This window comes from Calonectris borealis, chromosome 21, assembly GCF_964195595.1.
Source record: "Calonectris borealis chromosome 21, bCalBor7.hap1.2, whole genome shotgun sequence".
NCBI lineage: Eukaryota > Metazoa > Chordata > Aves > Procellariiformes > Procellariidae > Calonectris > Calonectris borealis.
This window is the reverse complement of record NC_134332.1, coordinates 4,714,119-4,733,584: the sequence shown is the minus strand read 5'-3', so window position 1 is coordinate 4,733,584 and position 19,466 is coordinate 4,714,119. Positions and strand designations below refer to the sequence as shown.

Here is a 19,466-nt window from a genome sequence, read left to right as displayed (position 1 = left end):
AACAGCCACAAAGTGCCGTGTCTCCCCTCCCTTGGCAGTAGCGGTCACCACCGCGACATTAAGCCCATGGTTAATTGTCATGTTCATTTAGTGCTTGAGGAGAGAGTTAGCTGAGACCAGTAGATACCAGTCCCTGGGCTTTAGCCCTGGGGGACACTTGACCCATCTAAGGTGGAGGAGAGCTCTCCACCGGCCTCTCTTGGGGAAACCTAATCCCTTCCGCAGTCCGCAAATGGTTGACATCATTGTGTTAGTCCCACCATGGGAGGGAAGCGCCGTGACCGGAGGCACTAGGTCTTCCCTCACAAGGAGAAAATGACAGCTTGATTTGCTTTCTTGGCTCTTTGTTACCTACTGTGGGAGCGCATCCCGGCTTCCTCTCCCTTCGCAGCAGATGGAGTCACAGCCACCAAACCGCAGATGTAGCTGGATGGCGTTTCTGGGACGGGGACAGGACCAAAGTCAATACACCCGGCTGCGCAGCAGGGCCCGCGCGGGAGGGCAGCTGTGCTGCAGAAGCCGATGCATGAGGGGAGCAGGGGCCATGAGGGCGGCATATGTCACCGCAGCGGCTTGGAGCACGTGGTGGTACGGGGAAGGGATGGGGCTCGCAGAGGCAGCAGCCAGATGGGCTTTATCCCCCATGCACCGCCTGGCACGTGTCAGATGTGGTCCTTCCATCCACCTCTTACTGCATCCTTTGTTGGTCTTGTGAGTCCGCCTTCCTCTCTCCGTGCACTGATGCCATCGGATCCTGGTCACGTCCCGCAGTAGTGCTGCCTGTATCCCTCCTTGCTTGCTTTTTATACATCTGTTTATCTCAGTTGCCCCATGCAGCACCCTATGACACCTATGTGCCTGTTTGCACCGCAAGAGGCAGGAACGATGCCCAGCAACCTGAATCCTTCACAATTTCTCAATTTTACAACCTGGTCTCTCCCTCTACGCACACCCCCTCTCCCATTCCCATTGCACTCCACACACCACAGCAGCAGCCTGAGGGTACAAACAGGCTGGGTGGTGGGAATTCAGGGTTTGGAAAACCAGCAAGAGGAGCCAGGACCATGGCCGAGGGCCCTTCCCTGAGCTCTGCCTCCAGCTCCGTGAATGTTAGCAGGATTGAATTCAGCTGGTGTAGTTTAATGGTCTCCGCTAGCAAAGTATCATCTGAGGAGAGGGCAAAGTAACTGGGACTAAGCCATTGGCAGGTACCACTCAAGAGCAATGTGAATGTCCCACTGACCCGGTGGTTAATCTAGCACAAGGTCAACTGGCTTTCCTGCGCTGTGGAGAGCGGCCCGAGGCTGCAATCCCTTTTCCTGGAGGACGTCCGCCCAAAGGCTGTGCAGCCCTTGGGATTGAAGATGACCTTGAGTGAGAGCTCCGAGGAGGGCACCATCCTAGCAGAGACTTCGCCTTCCATGTGTTCCTCTAAGGGAGGGTGCTGGGTTTTTAATACGGGAGGATCAGGAAAGTAGTCAGTGCATCTTCTGTGAGGGATCGCTCTCACTTGGAAAGCTCCTTTCTCAAGGTTTCAGGGTTATTTGGCTCCTTTTGTTAGCTCCAAATGCTCACACACATTCACACATATCGAGAGGTTTTGTAAATATTGATGCTTCTTACCAGGGGAATGCGAGATGCTCTTTGGAAGTGCACTTCTTCTACTTATTGTCTGGCTGGCCTTGGATGCGGGAGGCAAATGCCTGAGTTTTTCTACTTTGGTTTAATTCTTGGGTTCAAATGCTCTTGAACTGCTTCCTTTACACTCACCCCCTCCCGGTCTGTTGACTGGCCTTGTTTATTTTGAAACCTAGAAAAGTTTCCTTTCTTTTCCCTGTGAAGTGCAATAAACAGAAGAGGGGAAAAAAAAATCTCACCATTTGTGGCAGGCAACAGCCTGGAAATCTCCAGCTGTCTGTCAAGAGCGCGCTGGGGGAATGTCTGACACCGCAGGGCCCCCGCACCTTGCAGCCTCCCTCCTGGGGGATAAACAACGTCCTCCCCCCTCGCCCGGCTGCTTCTCCGCTCACACAGACAGGCCCTGTTGCGAGGCAGGTGGGGCAAGCCGGGCTTGACTAATAGTGGAAAATCCGAGAGCATCGGAAAGATAAACAGCCCAAGTCAGATAGTATAAAAGTCCTTTTTCTAGCACACGCCAGGTAAGCCTCAAATGACAGAAACTGTAAAAACATGCTGAGGTTCCCCTGCAGATGGATTAAATTAGCCCTCAAATAAACAGGGGAAGGGATGGCTTGTGCGTCAGGTCTTCCCAAATGTTAATCCCTTCCTTCCCCAGGCCTCCATCCAACCCCAACTCCTGCCCTTGGGCAAGTGCCTATGTGTTCGTCTTGCCCAACTGGACATTGTAGTGTTTCATCCATGGACGATAACCCCAAATGAACGTTGTGCCTGATGTCCTGGTGAATGGATGGGTGTCCTATCTCCTAGACCTCCATGGTATTGAACCACCATCTCCACTGACTGGCCAAACTTTTCATCCACTCTTAAAATTGAAGTTACCATGTCTACAGGCAAACAATGGCTGCCCTGGTGTGTCATCATTGAGTAGGCTGATCATCATTTTTGCCCAAAACTAGGCGCTCCAGAATTTATTATAAATACAGAAATTATTATAAAACTCATATCATGTAGCAGATGATCCTGTCCTTTCTGGGAGTTATTCTGAAGGCATGTAGTTGGAGGTGCTTCCATTTAAGATCTAAAGGATGGTGCGAAAATGTATCTGAAAGTCCACCTTTAGCATCTTCAAGAAGCACAGATATGATGGGTAGTGAGAGAACAATGTTTTGCAGCACCAGAGAAATCCCTTAATTAATTCCTAAAATATCTCCCCCCTATCCAAGAGCAAGACAGTGGACCTGTGCCTTTGCCTTTCCCTGCCACGTTCCCCCACCATGAGTGAAATATTGGACATGACATTTTAGGAGAACCTTAAATATTATTTTAATCTCAAATGTTCTGTTATTGCAAGTGTCAAGTCCAACACTTCTTGTAAATACCTGGAGGACAGCCAGGTCCTGAGAACACAAGAGGTGTTAGGAACTGAACTTCATTGGTTAAGTACAGGAGAGCCATAGGAGCCAGCACGCTGACTTTCTGTACACTGATTTCTTTGTCTTAACCTGTTTTTTTTTCTTCTCCTCCCCTCCAGAGCGTTGTCTGCACGGCGGGACTCAAGTGGTACCCTCACCCTTCCCTGATTCATTGTGTCAAAGGCTGTGAGGTGAGCTTTCACGTTAGCTCAGGTGGTCCGTGCTTGCTCTGTGTTACGGTAACAGTCGCTGCAGTCGCTGGGGTTGTAAATGCTGTTCTTCAAGTGGGGCAAACAGGCTTTTGCCCTGACTATCTATCAAACAGACTGTGATCTCCTGCCTCAGTTCTGACAGTCAGTGGTGAAATGGGTTGTTTTCCTAGAGCCGATGGTTGGGTGACTCTCTCTTAACGGGAGTTAAACGATCAAGTGGCTCAACAACATTGGTAGACCGTCAGAATTTCCCAGGATCTGGGAATTTCTGGGAAGTTGCAAAAACCTTCAGTTGCTTTGCCTTGATTTTGACATCTTATTAGAGGACTAATTCTTTCCAAGGCCAACAAGGCTTTGGGCATTGGTGTGTGCAGATAAACTTCAGGAAAGCTAGAGGCAGAAATTATACCACTGGGTGGACAGCACAGCTGGACAGTGAGCAAATCACACGTCCCTCCACTGTGCACCTCTGTCTGAACTAGAAAAAAAAATCAGAAAAATGCGGTTACATTTCAGCTGTGATACATTTTTACAGTCTTGTGTGTTATTTGAAAAAAGCAATTATTTTGAAGGGTGTTGTTTCTGTTGACAACAGTCTTTGAAAAATCTGAGAAGCCTTAAGATGCTTCCAGTGGTTAAACAGGGCTGGAGCACCTCTCTCAGGGTTGTGGTGCTCATGCAGTTTCCATCATGCCAGCCCTTGAGTATCTCACCCATGTCAAGAAATCAATCCTTGTGGTACCTCTCTAAGGCTGGGAAGCTTCATGCCCATTTTAGAAATGGAGCAGCTCACAGGCAGAGGGGTAGATGGCTGCTTTGGTAACATGGACGGGCAGCGGAAGAGCTGTGTCTTTGACCCCACATCTCCCGACTTTCTGCAGCACTGACTGCGCTCTCAGCACCCAGTAACCCAATTTTACAGGCGCATTGAAGTTATTTGCCTGGAGTGGCAGAACATGGCACAGAACTCCTAAATTTGACACGAAACTCTAGACCACATTGCTGTGCGACGTGATTTGTCTTGAAGTGAAAGACAGGTTTCCTTCGCATACAAATGTTGGGCCCAAGAGGGTAATAACTCTCCAACAATGTAATAGTTTCTGTCTAGTTGTTCCCTAAATGAAAAGCATTCTGCTGTCAGTGCTTTGAATGTCATAAGCCATCTCACGCATTACATTCATGCAGGCTGGCTAGGCGCCCCTATTCTCCGAAGAGAGCTAAAATAACATCCAGCGACCATTAAGAAATGCCATTCAGGTGCTGATGCACCATTGGGTATCCATTCTCCTGCTGTTTAAGGATAGTTGTTACTGAGGCAAACTTTGCAATGATGTAATAATTTACCAGAAGCCATTATTACTGACATGCTTTTTCTCAGCATTTTCTCCCCTTCCATCATTGTTAATTGCGAGACCCCTCTGCATCAATAGGAACTTTCTTCTTTTCATCATTCATTCAGCAGTGTCACTGCATCACAATCTATCATCTTGGAAGGCTTTGCCCAGACAATTGATAATGGCCTCTAGCATCATTTTTAGAGGATGATGCTTCCAGGATCCACGAATGGGCCAGCGCTTGTTCTTTGGCATTAAGATTTCGGAAGAAATGCCATCTTCACCAAGCCTTTTTTCATGACTATGGAAACAGGGAATAATAAGCCAGTAGGTCAATAATACTGGGCTATTAAGCTGATACAATCCCTAATGTATTAATATCCTTAGCATTAGGGAGGGTTCCCTGAATAGAAGGCTGTAAGTGGGGCATTATTTTACTCTTGGCGATTGCAGTGGTAACCCGGACTGCTGCTGCAATGTGATTTTTTATCGCTCCCTAGTGGCAGGAACAGAGGTTTTTGAGTCAGCCCTGTACTTCTCGGCAGCTAACTTAGGTGTTTCAGTAGAAAACTGGTCCCCCTGGACTACCTGTAGAGTCCCCCAAAAATATAGGAGCACTAGGATCCACAAAGACTTCTAGAGACCGCACCCTCCACCGCCAGGCCTCCAAGGTCTCCCAAATGAGATTTTGGTACCAAATTAGAATAGAAGTTATTTGTCCCATTCTTCTCCTCTAAAGGACTGACTTGCCTACTCTGTGCCAGTGCAAATGAAAGGTAAATTCTTCCACAAATGTTTTTTTATTGGTTTTCCAGTGTTCGTAGGTGTAGGGTACAGGCATAGGCATGGAAAATTAAAGGCAAGCCTTTCTTGACAGGCAGGCACAGCCAGGCAATACAAGGGAAACATGGAGAAGCCTACAAAATGTCTTGGGAGGTTGGGCAAAGTTCAGTTTTTTGAATATGACCAGGTTGGCATAAAAATATCTCTCCATCTACTTATAAATCATTCCCTTTTAACTCTTAGCATATTAATTAAATTGGAAGGGCATTTGCAAGACAAAGTCTTTGCCTGCATAAATAAGTCAATCTCTGTGGAAGTCAATGGAGTTAAGTCAGTTTACAAGGATAGGAGCCTCACCCTGTAACTCTGATTTCCTTGTCAGCATTTGTAGTATTTGCGTGTAGCTGAACAAGTGACACGCGATGAGACAGTTACCTCCTGGTAGTCCTGCTCTGGTCCGATATTGTCATCATTGCCTGGATTTCCTGTACCCTGACAGAAGTATTTAATTTTGCAAAACATCAGCAGTAAAAGCCTGCGTCTGCACCACTCCACAGTGTCCATTTCAATACTGATGAGCATGGCCATGGCTCTGTCTGGGGAGAGCACAGCGAACCCTCATTGCTGGTTCTTCAGATCTCTATCATCAGGGAGACTCTGGTACTGCAATTGCTGCAAAAGCCTCCCAGGAAACCTCCACAAGCCTCCCCACCCGCTCTGCAATGATGCCTTCTTGTAGGAAAGTCCCTGGTGTGTTTTTCACAGTGCAGAATAAATGAATTTTCCAAAGAGCAGATAAAATGGGAATGGCCCCACGAGCCTGTGCATGTAAGAAGTGTTACAGAGATATGACTCTGCTCTCTGCTGAGCATCCATTTTTCCGAGCTTTCAGAGCTGCTTGGGCTTCTCATACCTGGCATGGGCCTTTTTTAGCATCAGGCACAGTTTTGACTTCCAAGAAAGACTTTTGTACTTGCTCACCAAGAGGGCTCTAACGTGCAATGAAAAATCAGACTTCAAGCCTTTTCTTCAGAATTGTGATTATTATTCAGGTCCTGTGGAGCCCATAGACTAGTGATCACATTGCACAGATTAGTGACCACATTTTCTTTTTCAAGATGATTTATGAATTTTACTTAATAGCTCTCCACAACGTCCCTCTGAATAATTGCCATTATCCCAGCTCTGAGCTGTGGAGCGGAGGGAGATTATGTGTCATGGCCAAGGTCACACGCAGTCACTGCTGGTCAGAGAAGGAGAGCATGTGGTCCCTGTGCTGAGCTCAGGCCACTTCTGTTTCGCTTTGTGATGTGTTTTGTGCTCTCAGTGCTGACACTTGTTGCATAGTTAGGAGAACTGTGGTGGAAAGTACAGCTATTAAATGCAAGCCAGTTTTGCTGCTATACATAACCTTCTTATCCCACATAGTTTCGGGAGGTTAGCTTAAAATTATCGAAAGGTGCCACAATTTTAGATGCCTTGATGCTATCTCTGGGCGTAGTCAAATTAATATTCCTGAAGCATCATCTTATGTGGGATGTGAAAAGCCAACAAGGGCTCATTTCCCTTCCATCTAGTGTTCTTTTTTTTTCTGTCTTCTTTGAAAGGAGAGGGAATAATTATCTCTTGCTTTTCAGGGCAGTTGGTAATGTTACAAACTATACGGCTCCTTCGAGTCTTCATGTTTTCCTCCTGACATACTGTTACAGGTTTCATCCATGTCTGCGTTCTCAGTCTTTTTCTGCTCTTTCCTTTTTCAGCCTTTCATGGGGGACAACTACTGTGACTCCATCAACAACCGAGCCTTCTGCAACTATGATGGTGGGGACTGCTGTGCCTCAACGGTCAAGACCAAAAAGGTAGGGATGCTCCTTCCTCTTTTCCCTGGAAATTCCTTGGTGAGTGCTGCTTTGTGCCTAGAAAAATTTTATTTTTGCTAGAATAGAGGAGGTCCAAGGTCTCAGAAGGACCTTCAGTCCAGGCATCAACTCACCATAGGCACTGAGTTCTAGATGGTTCATTTTTAAGTTCTCTCTTGATATGCATGTGCATTTCCCATCATAACCTGCCTTAAACCTGTGCAAGGCAGGTTCTCAAATAAAGTAGGCAGGGTTCTCAGATAAAGTAGTCAGAGGCGTTCATTCATCCTTACTGTAAATAAACCCTAGCTTCTCTGTAGGCAAAGGCTGGCTCCTTCTAAAACCCTGGGGCATGTTCATCGGAAAAGCTGCACCTATTGCTCAGGAGACCTTCACACAGAAACACTGAGAAGGGTATATTTGCCCGTCCTGATATCCACCAGCAATGCTCAAAAGGGAAACTAAAGTTTAGGAGTCATTAGGAAAAGAACAGAAACCAAAAGCATCACTAGGTTCTGTGCTTTGATCCGCGCGTACCCACGTGTGCACGGCTCGCTGACCATCCCATCTCCAAAAGGATAGAGTGGGACAGAGAGGAGTGGGGAGCAGGGCAGCAGGGCTGAGCAGAGGTGTGAAATATCTTCTGCACAAACAGAGACCACATAGACCAGGAACTGCAAATCCTGCAAAAGAGACAGTGGGCATGGTTAGTGGCAGAGATTTGTAAAAACATTATTTAATGCAGGAAGGATGCTTAGGAAAATAAAATCCGCTGTTCCTTATCACACTAATGAGGGTGAAATGGTAATTCACCCTGGAATTAGGATCCAAAGCAGGATCCAAACAAGTGAAAGAAAGTGCTTATTCGCACAATGTGTATTTGAATGATAGGATGCATTGCCACGGAGTATTATTAAGAAAAAAATATATTTGAAGTCAAAAAGAGAATAGGTGTGTTCTAGGAGGTTAGCTCCATCAGTGGCTAGACACTGATCTGGATGCAGTTTCTGGCTCAGGAGTATCTAAACCATTGACTGCTTGAGCCCAGGGAAGGATCCCTTCACACATCCCCCTTTTTTTATGCTTCTTTTAACACCCATTTCTGGCCACTGTTAGAGACAGGAGATGAGCGATGGAGCTTTTGAAGCAGTACAACATTTCAGGTGTTTCTAACCAGGATAGATTTTTCTTTGTTTCCCAAAGAAAGGAAAGAAAATTTTAGCTTCTGCCATGTGAGATTTTTACTTTGTCTTCAAGATTTGAGTGTGGATCAGAACGAAGAAAATCCAGCTATGTTAAGTATCTGATATATATTAATAAATAAAAAAACTGAGAACAGAGAGAGGGAGCTTGGGCTCAGCATATGACATCATCCATTTCACCCATCTGAGGAGGAAGGTCCTCTCTACCGCAGCTGAGGGACTGAAGACCTCTCTGCAGGGAACAGTCCTTTCTAAGACAGCTTTTGCTGGAGATTTCCTTGGTTCAGCCAAAGATCCCTTACCAGTACAGCGCTGTGGGCTGTCTCTGGCCCATCTGGGAACACTGGGGAGGGGAAGTGGACATGTCTTGGCAAGTGGAAGGAGTTCATTTCTCCACTGGGGCAGACGTGGGGGAAGAGGTAGTTTTCCTAAATGTGCTTTTTTGGACACTTTTTCCCCCTGTATTGCTGTGTTTCTTTTGTGAGTCCCTGCGAGCCACGTGCTGGGAGGGAAGCACGGGCAAGTGAGCTTCTCTGTTCCCCAAGGGTGGAGTAGGGCAGGGAGACCCTGTACGGGGCTCCCTGCTGCAACAACCACTGCAGAGGCGAGTGGGGTGACAGGCACCGGCTCGTCTTCAGTGTCGTCTCCAAGAAGAGATTCCTATCTCTGCCTGATTTTCCACCTCCTTGGGAGGAGCAGCCCAAGGGCAGGCACAGCTTGCTCGTTGGCTTCTGCTGGGAGGGCAGAGCTGGAAGTGCCCAGTAGCTCAGCATGGCGTAGGTCTTCTCCTCCTACAACAGCCTGCCTGGGAAACTTTATCTCGCTGCCTTCAGGCTTGAGAGCAGGGGATGAAAAATCCCAAGAGGTGCCAGAGGAATGGAAGTGAGGTGGCTGGGAGGGGACCAACCCAAACCAGCCCCATCAAGACAGGAGCTAAGGTCACAATGTATTGCTGGGGTGGGGACGGGACTGAAACACAAGGGATGTGAGTGCCAAATTGAGGGGGAGAGGGATAGGATTAAGGTTTGGGAGCAGAATTTATTGCTGGGCAGGGAGTTGAGATAGAGTGGGATCTGCACAGAGTCGTGAGCACTTACCAGCCAGGCGAGTCACGCTCAAAATATCTGCTGCTTCGCTGCCACCCAGAAATGAAATGACCACCCAAGAGGGGGAAAACGCTTTGTAGCCCTGTCGGTTACTGGTTTCTGTGCTAAAACTGCCCGATGCAAAGGGCAAGTGGTTCAGAGGCAGGCAGGTGGTCACACGTCTGATGCATTTCCCCCATGAAGGGGGAGGTTTTGTAGCTTTTTGGAGATAAGTCTGCTTTCACTGACTTCATTGGGAGCTGTATCTTTGTGACCAGGGGAATTAGACTTGCCCTAGTTTGTATTTTAGAAACACCCATCCTAGAGATCACATGGTTTGAGGGCTGAACCACAGAGCCCATCGCTTCCTCGGCACTCATTCAGCTTCCAAAATCTTCTTCTCTCTCCCAAAATACCAACAACATCCCAGGAGCTGAACAAGGCGCTCGGGAGGAGTGAGGAAACCACCTTTTCTTTGGACCTTCCATGCCAAAAGCAAGATGCTAAGTCCCAGTTTATTACATTTATAGGGTAAAGGGGGGAATAATAACCCAGCCGGCGGGGCTGTGGCGTCAAAGCCGAAGAGGCGGCAGGCAGCACCTCTCTGCCTGCAAAGCGGCCGCCGACACCTGCGGCAGCAGCCGTGGGGCCGCGGGTCTCGGCTCTGTGAGTTATTTTCCCGTCTGAGGCCTTTGACTGGGACCAGATTTCAGGCAAGGCTGTTCAAATACAGCCCTGCCTTTGAAGAGGTTTATGAGTGGAGCGTTACAGGAGATATTCCAAAGGGAAAAACAATGAAAGGTGAGAGAAAAGGGAGCTGAATAAAAATACTCCGCATACCAAATCCTTCCAGCGCAGTTTGCCACCTACTTAAAAAGGCACAATTTTAAAATACACATTGGGTGTAAAAGCCAAAAACCTGGAGGAGACATAGGGAGGGGCGAGTCCAGCTCTGTTAATTCCAATACCAGATGAGGATGTATTTTCATATGGTTGTAGAAAGAGCGAGACACATGAAAGAGACTGCTTTGCTCCTTTTCTTTCAGGGTTACATACTATGTGGCAGATGTGTCAGTCTTTTAAAGCCCCTGCAAGTTTACCCATAAATGTCTAACATTTATGCAACACCTGTTTTTCTCCCAAAATGTCACAGGACATTTTACAAGCTTTAGATTTATCATCTTTTCACCATTGCAGCCATTGCTGAGGTGACACATGGTTCACATTTAACAGAACATAGCAACTCCGCACATTATTTTAGGAAAGGGCTGAAGATTAACATTGCATCATGTGAAGATTCAGGAGTTAACAGTCAAGTAAGAGCTGGCTTCAGATCCTTAATGTCCGCAAACTGTCAAGACTTAAGTTTCACTGCAATCCCACTACCCTCCCAAAAACTTCCAGTTGCACACAATGCTGTGAACCAGGCTGCGTGAAAGCAAAATTATTCAACCCATATTCACTTTAATTTTGAGCCCTCTTACTTAACGTGAGATTTTGCACGCTCCTGTTTTGTTGCCCTGAAAATGCACAAGAGACTTCCATGCAGCATTTGCTTAGGCCACGTTTTCCCTTTGCGTTTGAGCGTTAGCAGCAAATGACCTTGTGCATTTCTGCAGCGAGAGGGGAACAGAGCGGTGTGACTTATCTGACCAACTGCCGACTAATCAGCGCTGCTGCTTAGATAGGAAATAATGAGTATTTGCCCTGCACTATGCACAATCAGGCTAGAGAGCTTAAAAGAAATCATTAAAGACCTCTTTTGAATGCTACAAACGGCAACGAATAAATTCAGTCATATTCTGGGCATAAATTTGAGGCAACTGCAGTCAGCAAGCAGGAAAAAGAGACATTCATCAGCTTAATTATTTGTTGTGTGCTAATTGATCAGCATCCCTCTGCAGCGGGCAAGAAGCCAGGGCTGGCGCAGGGACGAGTGCCACCCAAGGAAGCAGGGACGCGCGTCCTGCGGCGCCTGACGGTGCAGCCCCGGGGAGGTGGGGAGCAGGAGCCGGCGGCAGGGTTTGCAGTTGGGGCAGAGGACGGGGCTGCGCTGCTCGCAGCTTGCCCTGTGCGTGACCCAAGAGCAGCTTTGAGAGACAGGAAGGCCATTGCCGGCCAACCTCCAAGGGAGAGAAAGCTTCTGTTGTGTATCTGGAGGGGATAAAGTCTTCCGTGAAGGACAAAGCAAAATCCCATCTCCTTTTAATCTTCCTACCCTCCTGACCCAGCACAGGTTGCCAGCTCCTTCCGCCTGGCTGCTCTAGGAAGCTGCTTCTTGCTTTGTATCCTGCCGCAGATAAAAGAAGATACTATTTTTTAAAACATTAAATACGTGACACCACTAAAGTGAGAAAAATAAATAACTTGGGCATAACTGGCTGTCTCTGGGCTGGCGGCCGCCTGCCAGGAATCCTGGGGCATGTGGTGTTGCAGGGAGAGAGGTTATGGCTATTTCTTTCTGATTCATTTCAGGAAATCTTCTTTCTAGTCCCTTTTTTCTTTCTCCTTCTTTTCTTTTCTCTTACACTTCCCTTTTACAAGTTTCCCCTGGACAAGGCTGTCTAGAAAGGCCTTGCAGAAATCAGAAACGTCTCTCTTTAGGCTCTGCTTACGTACTTTGTTCCAGACTCGGATCCCAGATTTGCTTAGTTGAAGATTCTGCAGCCTGGTCCCTGCAAATTTAAATAGAATTTGCCTTTTTAAAATTCCCCCAACTTAAACCATTTGAAAGGGCAGCCTTTCATCTGTCTTTCCTCTCTACCTTTCCTTTTCATCGCATAAGGAGTAAACCTACTGCTCCCGTGAGAAAAACCTGTCTCATTCAGTTATCACTCAGGTTTTCCCTCAACGGCTTTGCCCCATAGCACTTAGAAGAGAAAAAGAAAAATCGTCCTGGCAAAAATTCCCATCTCAAATGCCGCCCCTTCAGCCTCTTGACATTTCTGTCCAACACCTTGGAGAGGAAAACCAGCAAGTGCCTCAGCGGAAAACAAATGAGGACTTGCAGTAGATAGAGGACCGTGTGGGATTCATCCAAAGCTTTGCTTATCTGAAAGATAGGCAAGTTATCAAAACCTCTTCAGAGACTTTATGGCCGAGAATTCAAGGCCTAAAGAAAGGAGCTTTGAACTGAGGGGCTGCTGCTGGCTCCAGCAGGGATTTCCAAAGACTGTCCCTGCCTCCCTGGAAAGGGGGGCTCTGCTGCACTCCTACCCCTAAGAAAACAGAAATACTACTTCTCGGTATTTTAGAGACATAAGCGCCTTCTCCCAGCTCTCTAACTGCAACACAGACCTGTCTTGGGGAATCTCAGGTCTTGCTCCATGGGCAGAACACGGTTTTGAGGCAGTTCGTGCAATTAGCAGCCTAAGTGACCACCCCGGCTGAGGAAATTCTGCTTGTTCAGAAGAATTGATGTTCCTGCCACGATGCTGCTCCCAACAACTTGAATGTCCCCAGCTGGGTGTGTTTGTCAGCTCTATAATTAGCTGGAGAGATACAATGAATGGTGGGTGAGCACGAAGGAAGGAAGGATACAATGCGGAGTGTTGCTTCATGCCTCTGGAAGCGGCTGAGCGCTGCTGCGTGCTCCAAGCACGCTGGTTCACCCAGGCGTGTGGGTGACCTCACTTACCCATGAGCTGTTGGTCGCAGCCTCAGTGGCTAGCTGTTTGCCATGTGAGGAGCGTTTTCAGTCATGGTTGGTTGGGATGGGAGCTTATTTTGGGGCTCAGAGCTTGGTTTCATAATCGTTCAGGGAGGCTTTCCAGGCGGCGATAAATTAAAAGCAGTGATGGTAGTAGCACATGTTGCCTATCCTGAGAGAACGTTCTTGGCTTCAAGGGACATGGGGCTTCCCACAACATACAGCGTTCCCAGGGGACGTGCTAGTGGAGGGTGTTTGCTTTGCTATCCGACCTCACTTCATTAGCAAGTGTTACAAAAACCAGCGAACAAACCTTCCCTGCTCCACCGCCAGCTATTTGGCCTCTGGGTGGTCTGGCTCCTATTAAATCTTTGGTGATTATTTAGACTAATTACATTCATGTTTGCACAATCAGTAGCACGAGGGTAGGAAGCGCAGCTGATTGCTGAGCAACTGAGCTCCATGTGGTTTGGCAAACGGGCTCCCTCGCTCCTCTCCGCGGGCAGGGGGGGATGCGGGGATCGGTGCGGGCAGGGCTTTCCCGGGGATCCCTGCTGGCTTTGGGCCATCCTGCTTCCACCGGTTCTGGTGAGGCTGCTCCCGATTTATACCCGACGGAGGGAGAGGAGCATCTGTTGAGTTCAGCTGAGCTACGTCTTGTTACACCGTGGTTGCTGGCTTCAATGGGGGAGTGTATGGGCCGGGCAGTTAACAAAAATTCAAGCCTTTAAAACTGATGCGCTGCACAGAGAGGAGGTTTCCTGCGAGCTTCATCTTCGCCTTTCCCAGGCCCTCGGGAGCGGTGCCCTAGGTGTGAACCTGCATACCAGCCCCCGGAGTTACAAGGGGGCTCACTCTTGTTCTGTTATCTCAAAACAGCCCTGGTGACCTAAATGCCGAAAACCACTGAGAAGACCCTTACAAGATGCATTTTTGTCCCACAAGGGCCTTGTCAGGGAACAAAATACTCCCCGGCTTCTGAGCTGCGAGGGTCTCGGGAGGCGCGGGGCTGCGGCACTCAGCACGGCCTGCCACGCTTATCTCGACAGGCCGCGTTCGCCCGCAGAGGCTCTGTCTGCAGCAGGGCCTTCGTATTTCCAGTTAGGCTTGTCTGGGAGATTTCGCAAACACTTCAGGGCTGAAATCTAACAACAGGCTGTTTCCCAACGCTTTGCAGCCCTCCTCCCCTGCTTCCCCCCCTCCGCCTCCAAGCCGGGCCCTTCCCCGGGCCTGGTTCTGCCTGCCCTGGTGCTGCTGCGAACCAGCCCCAAGTGCGCTGGACGGGAGGTGCAGCCGGGTCAACCTGATGGGAGCCTGAGCGAGGGCAGAGCTCTGACCCTTTGCGGAACTGTTTCCCATCCCTCCCTGGCCTTTCTCCTGTCAACGTTCCCAGCAGTTCCCTATAGACTGGCCTTTCTCAGCAGGGATCTGTCTTGGGGTGTCACCAGCCTCTTTAGATAGGTGCCGTCTAGCGAGGATTTGTGGCCTCTCACTCATTTTATGACCTCGATCCCAGTTCTGCACTGGTCTGTCGTATCGTCTTTGTTCCCACAGTCGGGAGCATGGCATCAAGGACAAATGCCGTCGTGTTTCCAAGAGGGAGCTTGGGTTTTATCCAAGGTCTCATTGCCTAGTGTGGGAGAGGATGCTTAGGGCTCCCGTACCTTTGTGGAGAATGGAAGTATGGGTTCATACGCTGCGCAGCGTGGGTGGTGAGTTGGTCGAGGTAGAGGTGTCTCAGATCTCCTGCGCGTTACACCCCAGACGTCCATGCTAGCCTCCTGCCTAGCCCATAAGCCTACGCCTGCTGCCATTTCTCCTTTAGGTTCAGAGCATGGCGTGTCATGCAGCACACGCTCCTGGGGCGACAGACGTGAGTTAGGCTGTGTCTGTTTTCTCTTGAAGATAGATAGTCTCTGGTCCAGTGCGGTTCAGGTGTGACTCACGTTCCCCTGAGTGCTGTCGATCCACACCGTGGGGCTGTGCTGGATCATCTCCAGGAGATGTGCGTGTAGGCATCTGGAACTGTGTTCTTCAGTCGTGCCTTTTTCAACCTATTTTAGTTAGTGTCAGGAGACAATATCCTGCACCACTACATTAAATGACCGAGCCAGGCCCTAAGCTTAATTTTTAGCTTTTCCTCCCTGCCCTCCTAGATATTAGCCAGGTTTTCTACAAGGGGAGATAGATGTAGGGTGAATGCAGGACTTGGCAGGTGGAAGGAAGAAGAACTGATTCTTTAATACTGGCTTTACAATGGGCATATCTGGAAATTGCAGTGCAGGTCGTATATTCTGTTAATGAGTTGGGCTTTCACAGACCTATTTAAAAAGAAAAGAAGCAGTTAATCTTGGAGTATGTATATCTGGGCTCCACACCTAAATGGGCTATCATTCAGAAAAAGGTTCAGGATTTATTATTTCTACCACATCCGGCAGCTTTATTCATGGCTCTGTATTCCAGAGAGCTATCACTGTACGAGCCCAAGGTAAAAGACAGTCCTTTTTCTAAGGGGTTTTACGGTTTCTCTGAGTTGGGTACTTGTGACAGTCCTAGTAGCTGCTATGTGTGGGTTTGATTCCCTAAATATCTATGGAAGTCAGGTCCTTGGGGAACTCAAATGTGTATTTGTTGTAGATGATGTTTAAAGTGGAAACCCTGTATTACCACTAAGTGTTTGGAGAATTTTGTCTTGTCTAACATGACTGTGGATGTGCTCATTACCCATAGAAATCTCTGCCTTTTCACATAATAGAAAACTGATCTCTGGAGCTCACTGCCATAAGACAAAACAATTCATCTGTCTGGACAATAGCACTGTAAAAATCAAATTGCATAAAAAACCTCTGTAAGGGACATAAAGTGAATAAGGCTAATCTGATCAGGAAGAAACCCTCTTACATTCAGTCTACCCACTGCTGTGACTGCTGCTGAGCCATGAAACTGCCTGCTCTCAGGGCCACGGCTCTGCCCCAGAGAGAAAGCTGCTGCACTTCTCTCCATGACCGCTGTTAGGAGACTGGAGGGTTTCTAGAGAACAACACATGGCAAGACATTTCTTCTCTAGTGGCTCCTTCTCCCCAGAAACTGTCTGCAATGTAGTAGCGATCTAGTCTCTTATGTGCACCTCTTGTTCAGGTTGCTCCAGTGCTGAGCACGCACTTACAGGGACCTGTAAGAAAGCAAAGGGGAAAACGAGGGACTCACAAGGAGAAATGGGAGGAGAGGGAATGAAGAAGGTAGATCACTTCAAGGCAACATCAAACTCATGGCAGTTTGGGTTTCTAAGGTCACTCTTTCAGCACAGCCCACAGAGTAGGTTAGGGGAACGTGAGCTGGTAGTTTGGAGACAAGTCGTGCAGAGCTTTCACTCTTGGCTCTGATGTTCTGGCAAGTGAAATGGTAGCATTTATGGGTTCTCTGTGCCTGCAACACGTTCTACTGTCCCACTTACGCATGGACAGCAGCACAAAGTGCAGTAGGTTGTAACGGCTAATTTCAGCCACTTTACTGAAATGCCCGAGTTGGGTGTGTGGTTGTCTTGTGTTCAATGCAAAATGTGTATCCACCTTCTCTGTGAGCCTGTCTCTCTCCTTTGAATGCAGGGGCCACTTAATCGCCTTTGTTAGACCGTTTCAGAGAAACGCAGTGAATCCAGGCCAAGGAGAGGAAAAAACTTGATCGAGACAAATGAAAGAATCAGGTTCCCAGGTCCTGCCTCCAACCAGTAGCTTCGTTGTACAACAGGGAGGATTTTTTAAGTCAAAATTGTTGCCAAATCCAGACTGAAGTGAATGATTCAGGATAAAATATAAAACTAGGGGAAAACTCCAGACATATTTAAATGTTTTGTTTGACATTTTGTAAGTGAAATAAGTTTTTATTTCAAGACATAACTTTTGCTCTGAAATAATCTTTTTTATTTGTATGTTTTGGAGGGAAAGGTCAAACCTGAACTGTAGCAGATAATCTAAACCAAAATGCTTCATTCTACATTGAACAAAAAAAGTAAATTTTTTTTTCATGTATCTTTTCTTTTTTCCTTTCCAGTATTTTAATTCAGTCATTAAACAATCCATCCTCAGCCTCCTCCCCAAACCCTATTGTTTGCAGACGTCTCTGTTTTCCTATCTAAGAATATTCATAACACTGTGATATGAGACAGTCCTGCTCTGGCTGGCTTCTGTTGGATCAAGTGACCCTTAAGCTCCTATTGTTTTCTGCAGTTTATAAACTTCTTTAGTTTCCAATTATTTGAAATAATTTGCTTTTAACTTTCTGGACTGTCTCTTTTCTTTGCAACCTCCATATTTGTAGATTCAGATTATTCACTGGTTGGTTATTTAGCTCGTAAGTCATCAAGGCCATGGCTTGATGAAGGGTCATCACCCTGTTCTACCTTGAGGGTCAGGTCTTCTGGGAATGAAGTCAAAAGCAAGGGGAGGAGGCTCTCTAAACCCTGATTTGGTGATGAGCATTGGCTATTTAATGTCTCTGTCAGCATGTCCCTGCCTTAGGCTCCCCAGTTGTGAAATAAAGATCCACACCTCTCCATCCCGTTCTTGTGTGCGTCGGGAGAAAGGCATGCTAGAGATGGACGTGCAGGGACACGTATGGAAGGTCTGGGTGGAAATGACAGCTATGTGTTCACACACAGAGCTGGGTCCACATTCCTAGATGTGCTGTTGATGATACATAGGGAACAGGCAGACCCAGGCTTCATAGCCTGGAGAAAAGAGAGAGCAAACATGTGGCAGCAAAGCCAAGGGAAGCAGACGGAACGCGCGCGTGTAGCCCTCGCCGGGAACGTTTGAACAGGTTGTGACACTGTCTTGGAAGGAGTGTAAAGGAGGGGAATGAGGTCATTTGCTCAGCCTGTGCAGATGGGAGAAATTCTTGGGAATTCACTTCAGGGCAAGCGAGACACTGTTCCACCGCCACCCCCTTTTCTTTATGTAAATACCATGACGCAATAGGCCAGAATCAACTTCCGCTAGCCAGGCACTGCAGGCTATTGTTTCAGCTCCTTCCCACGCTTCTCCAAAGAGATCACGGACAGATGACAGATGATGTACGTAGCAGTCTCTTACTTGCATTCCTTTGCTGTTCCTCAGTGCCCGTTAGCTGCATCTCTTGACCTTAAACACCACAGGTATTTAGAGAAGTCTCTCTATTGGATTACAGCTTCACGGATCTGCTAGGTACTATTTGGTTCAGCTCCTGCCCTGAGGAATTGAAACCAAGAACATTCATAATTAGTGCACAAATGGACTTAGGCACGGCAGCAGCACCCAAGCCATAGGGCCCTACTGCAAAGTGGTAGCCTACAGAGGGGAGATTATGGCCCAGGAGTAGGGTTCACCAAAAGCCCCAAGCTGGAGGTGGATAGAAGTGCTACGGGAAGACTGGAGTTGGGACCTGCTGGACCCAGTTGTGTTTGGTGATCGTTTGACTTGGTCATGTGAGGTGAGGGTTTTGTAACTTTGCTGTCATTTAGTGTTTGTAGCCTTTGGGGTAAGGATAGCTTTTCAGAAGAGGTTGGCAGCGTAATGTCATCCAAGCATCATGGTAAGTACCCCAAAAAGCCCCAGAGTTGCCTGAGAAGTACATGTCTCCCTAGCCAGCTATGTTCATGTGCCTGATGTGGACTGTTAAGGGAGTATCTGCTGACTAGTAACTGCATGAGTTGAACGGGTTCTTCTTTACACTTTTCACAGCCTCTCTTACGGACAGGTAGCTCACCTGAGGCCTCAGTGCACCACCAGCTCAGCACTAAAATAAATCACTGTAAAAAAAGTAACACAGCTGAAGACTGCAGCTGATCTCTGAAGATATCACTCCAGAGGTCTCGTTTGTTCTCCAGGGTGCCGTAGGTGTCTGCCCTCCTTCATGTCTTTGTGTCTTTGGCTTCCTTCCCCAGGTTACTCCCTTCCCTATGTCCTGTGACCTACAAGGAGAGTGTGCTTGCCGGGACCCCAACGCCCAAGAGCACAATCAGAAAGACCTCCGCGGCTTCAGTCTTGGGTAATGCCAAGCAACGTGGAATGGAGGACCACACTGCTCAAGGCAGGCTAGGAGAGACACCACATCCCTTTTGGTATCGTTTTTAACATTTAGCTGCTCAACTGGATGGCATTTCTGCACCAGGGACCCTTAGAATTCAACCAGTCTGCCTTTAATTTCTGTCCAAGGAGAACTCAAAGTAGGGGTTTATGTATTAACTATATCTTAAATAGTGATGACAAGAAACAAACAACCAAGAGTCAAGTCGAGAAGACTTTCATGTATC

General features: G+C 47.7%; 1 protein-coding gene across 1 annotated transcript in view; it reads left to right on the top strand.

Moving 5' to 3' along the window:
- The window catches only part of PAPPA (pappalysin 1), a 179,479-nt gene extending 160,274 nt beyond the window's left edge, over positions 1 to 19,205 (top strand). The window contains exons 20-22 of the mRNA XM_075170430.1: positions 3,173 to 3,244; positions 7,143 to 7,241; positions 19,098 to 19,205. Of these exons, the coding sequence (XP_075026531.1) occupies positions 3,173 to 3,244; positions 7,143 to 7,241; positions 19,098 to 19,205 (279 nt within the window). The remainder of the gene's footprint in view (positions 1 to 3,172; positions 3,245 to 7,142; positions 7,242 to 19,097) is intronic.
- Positions 19,206 to 19,466: the final 261 nt, after the last annotated feature.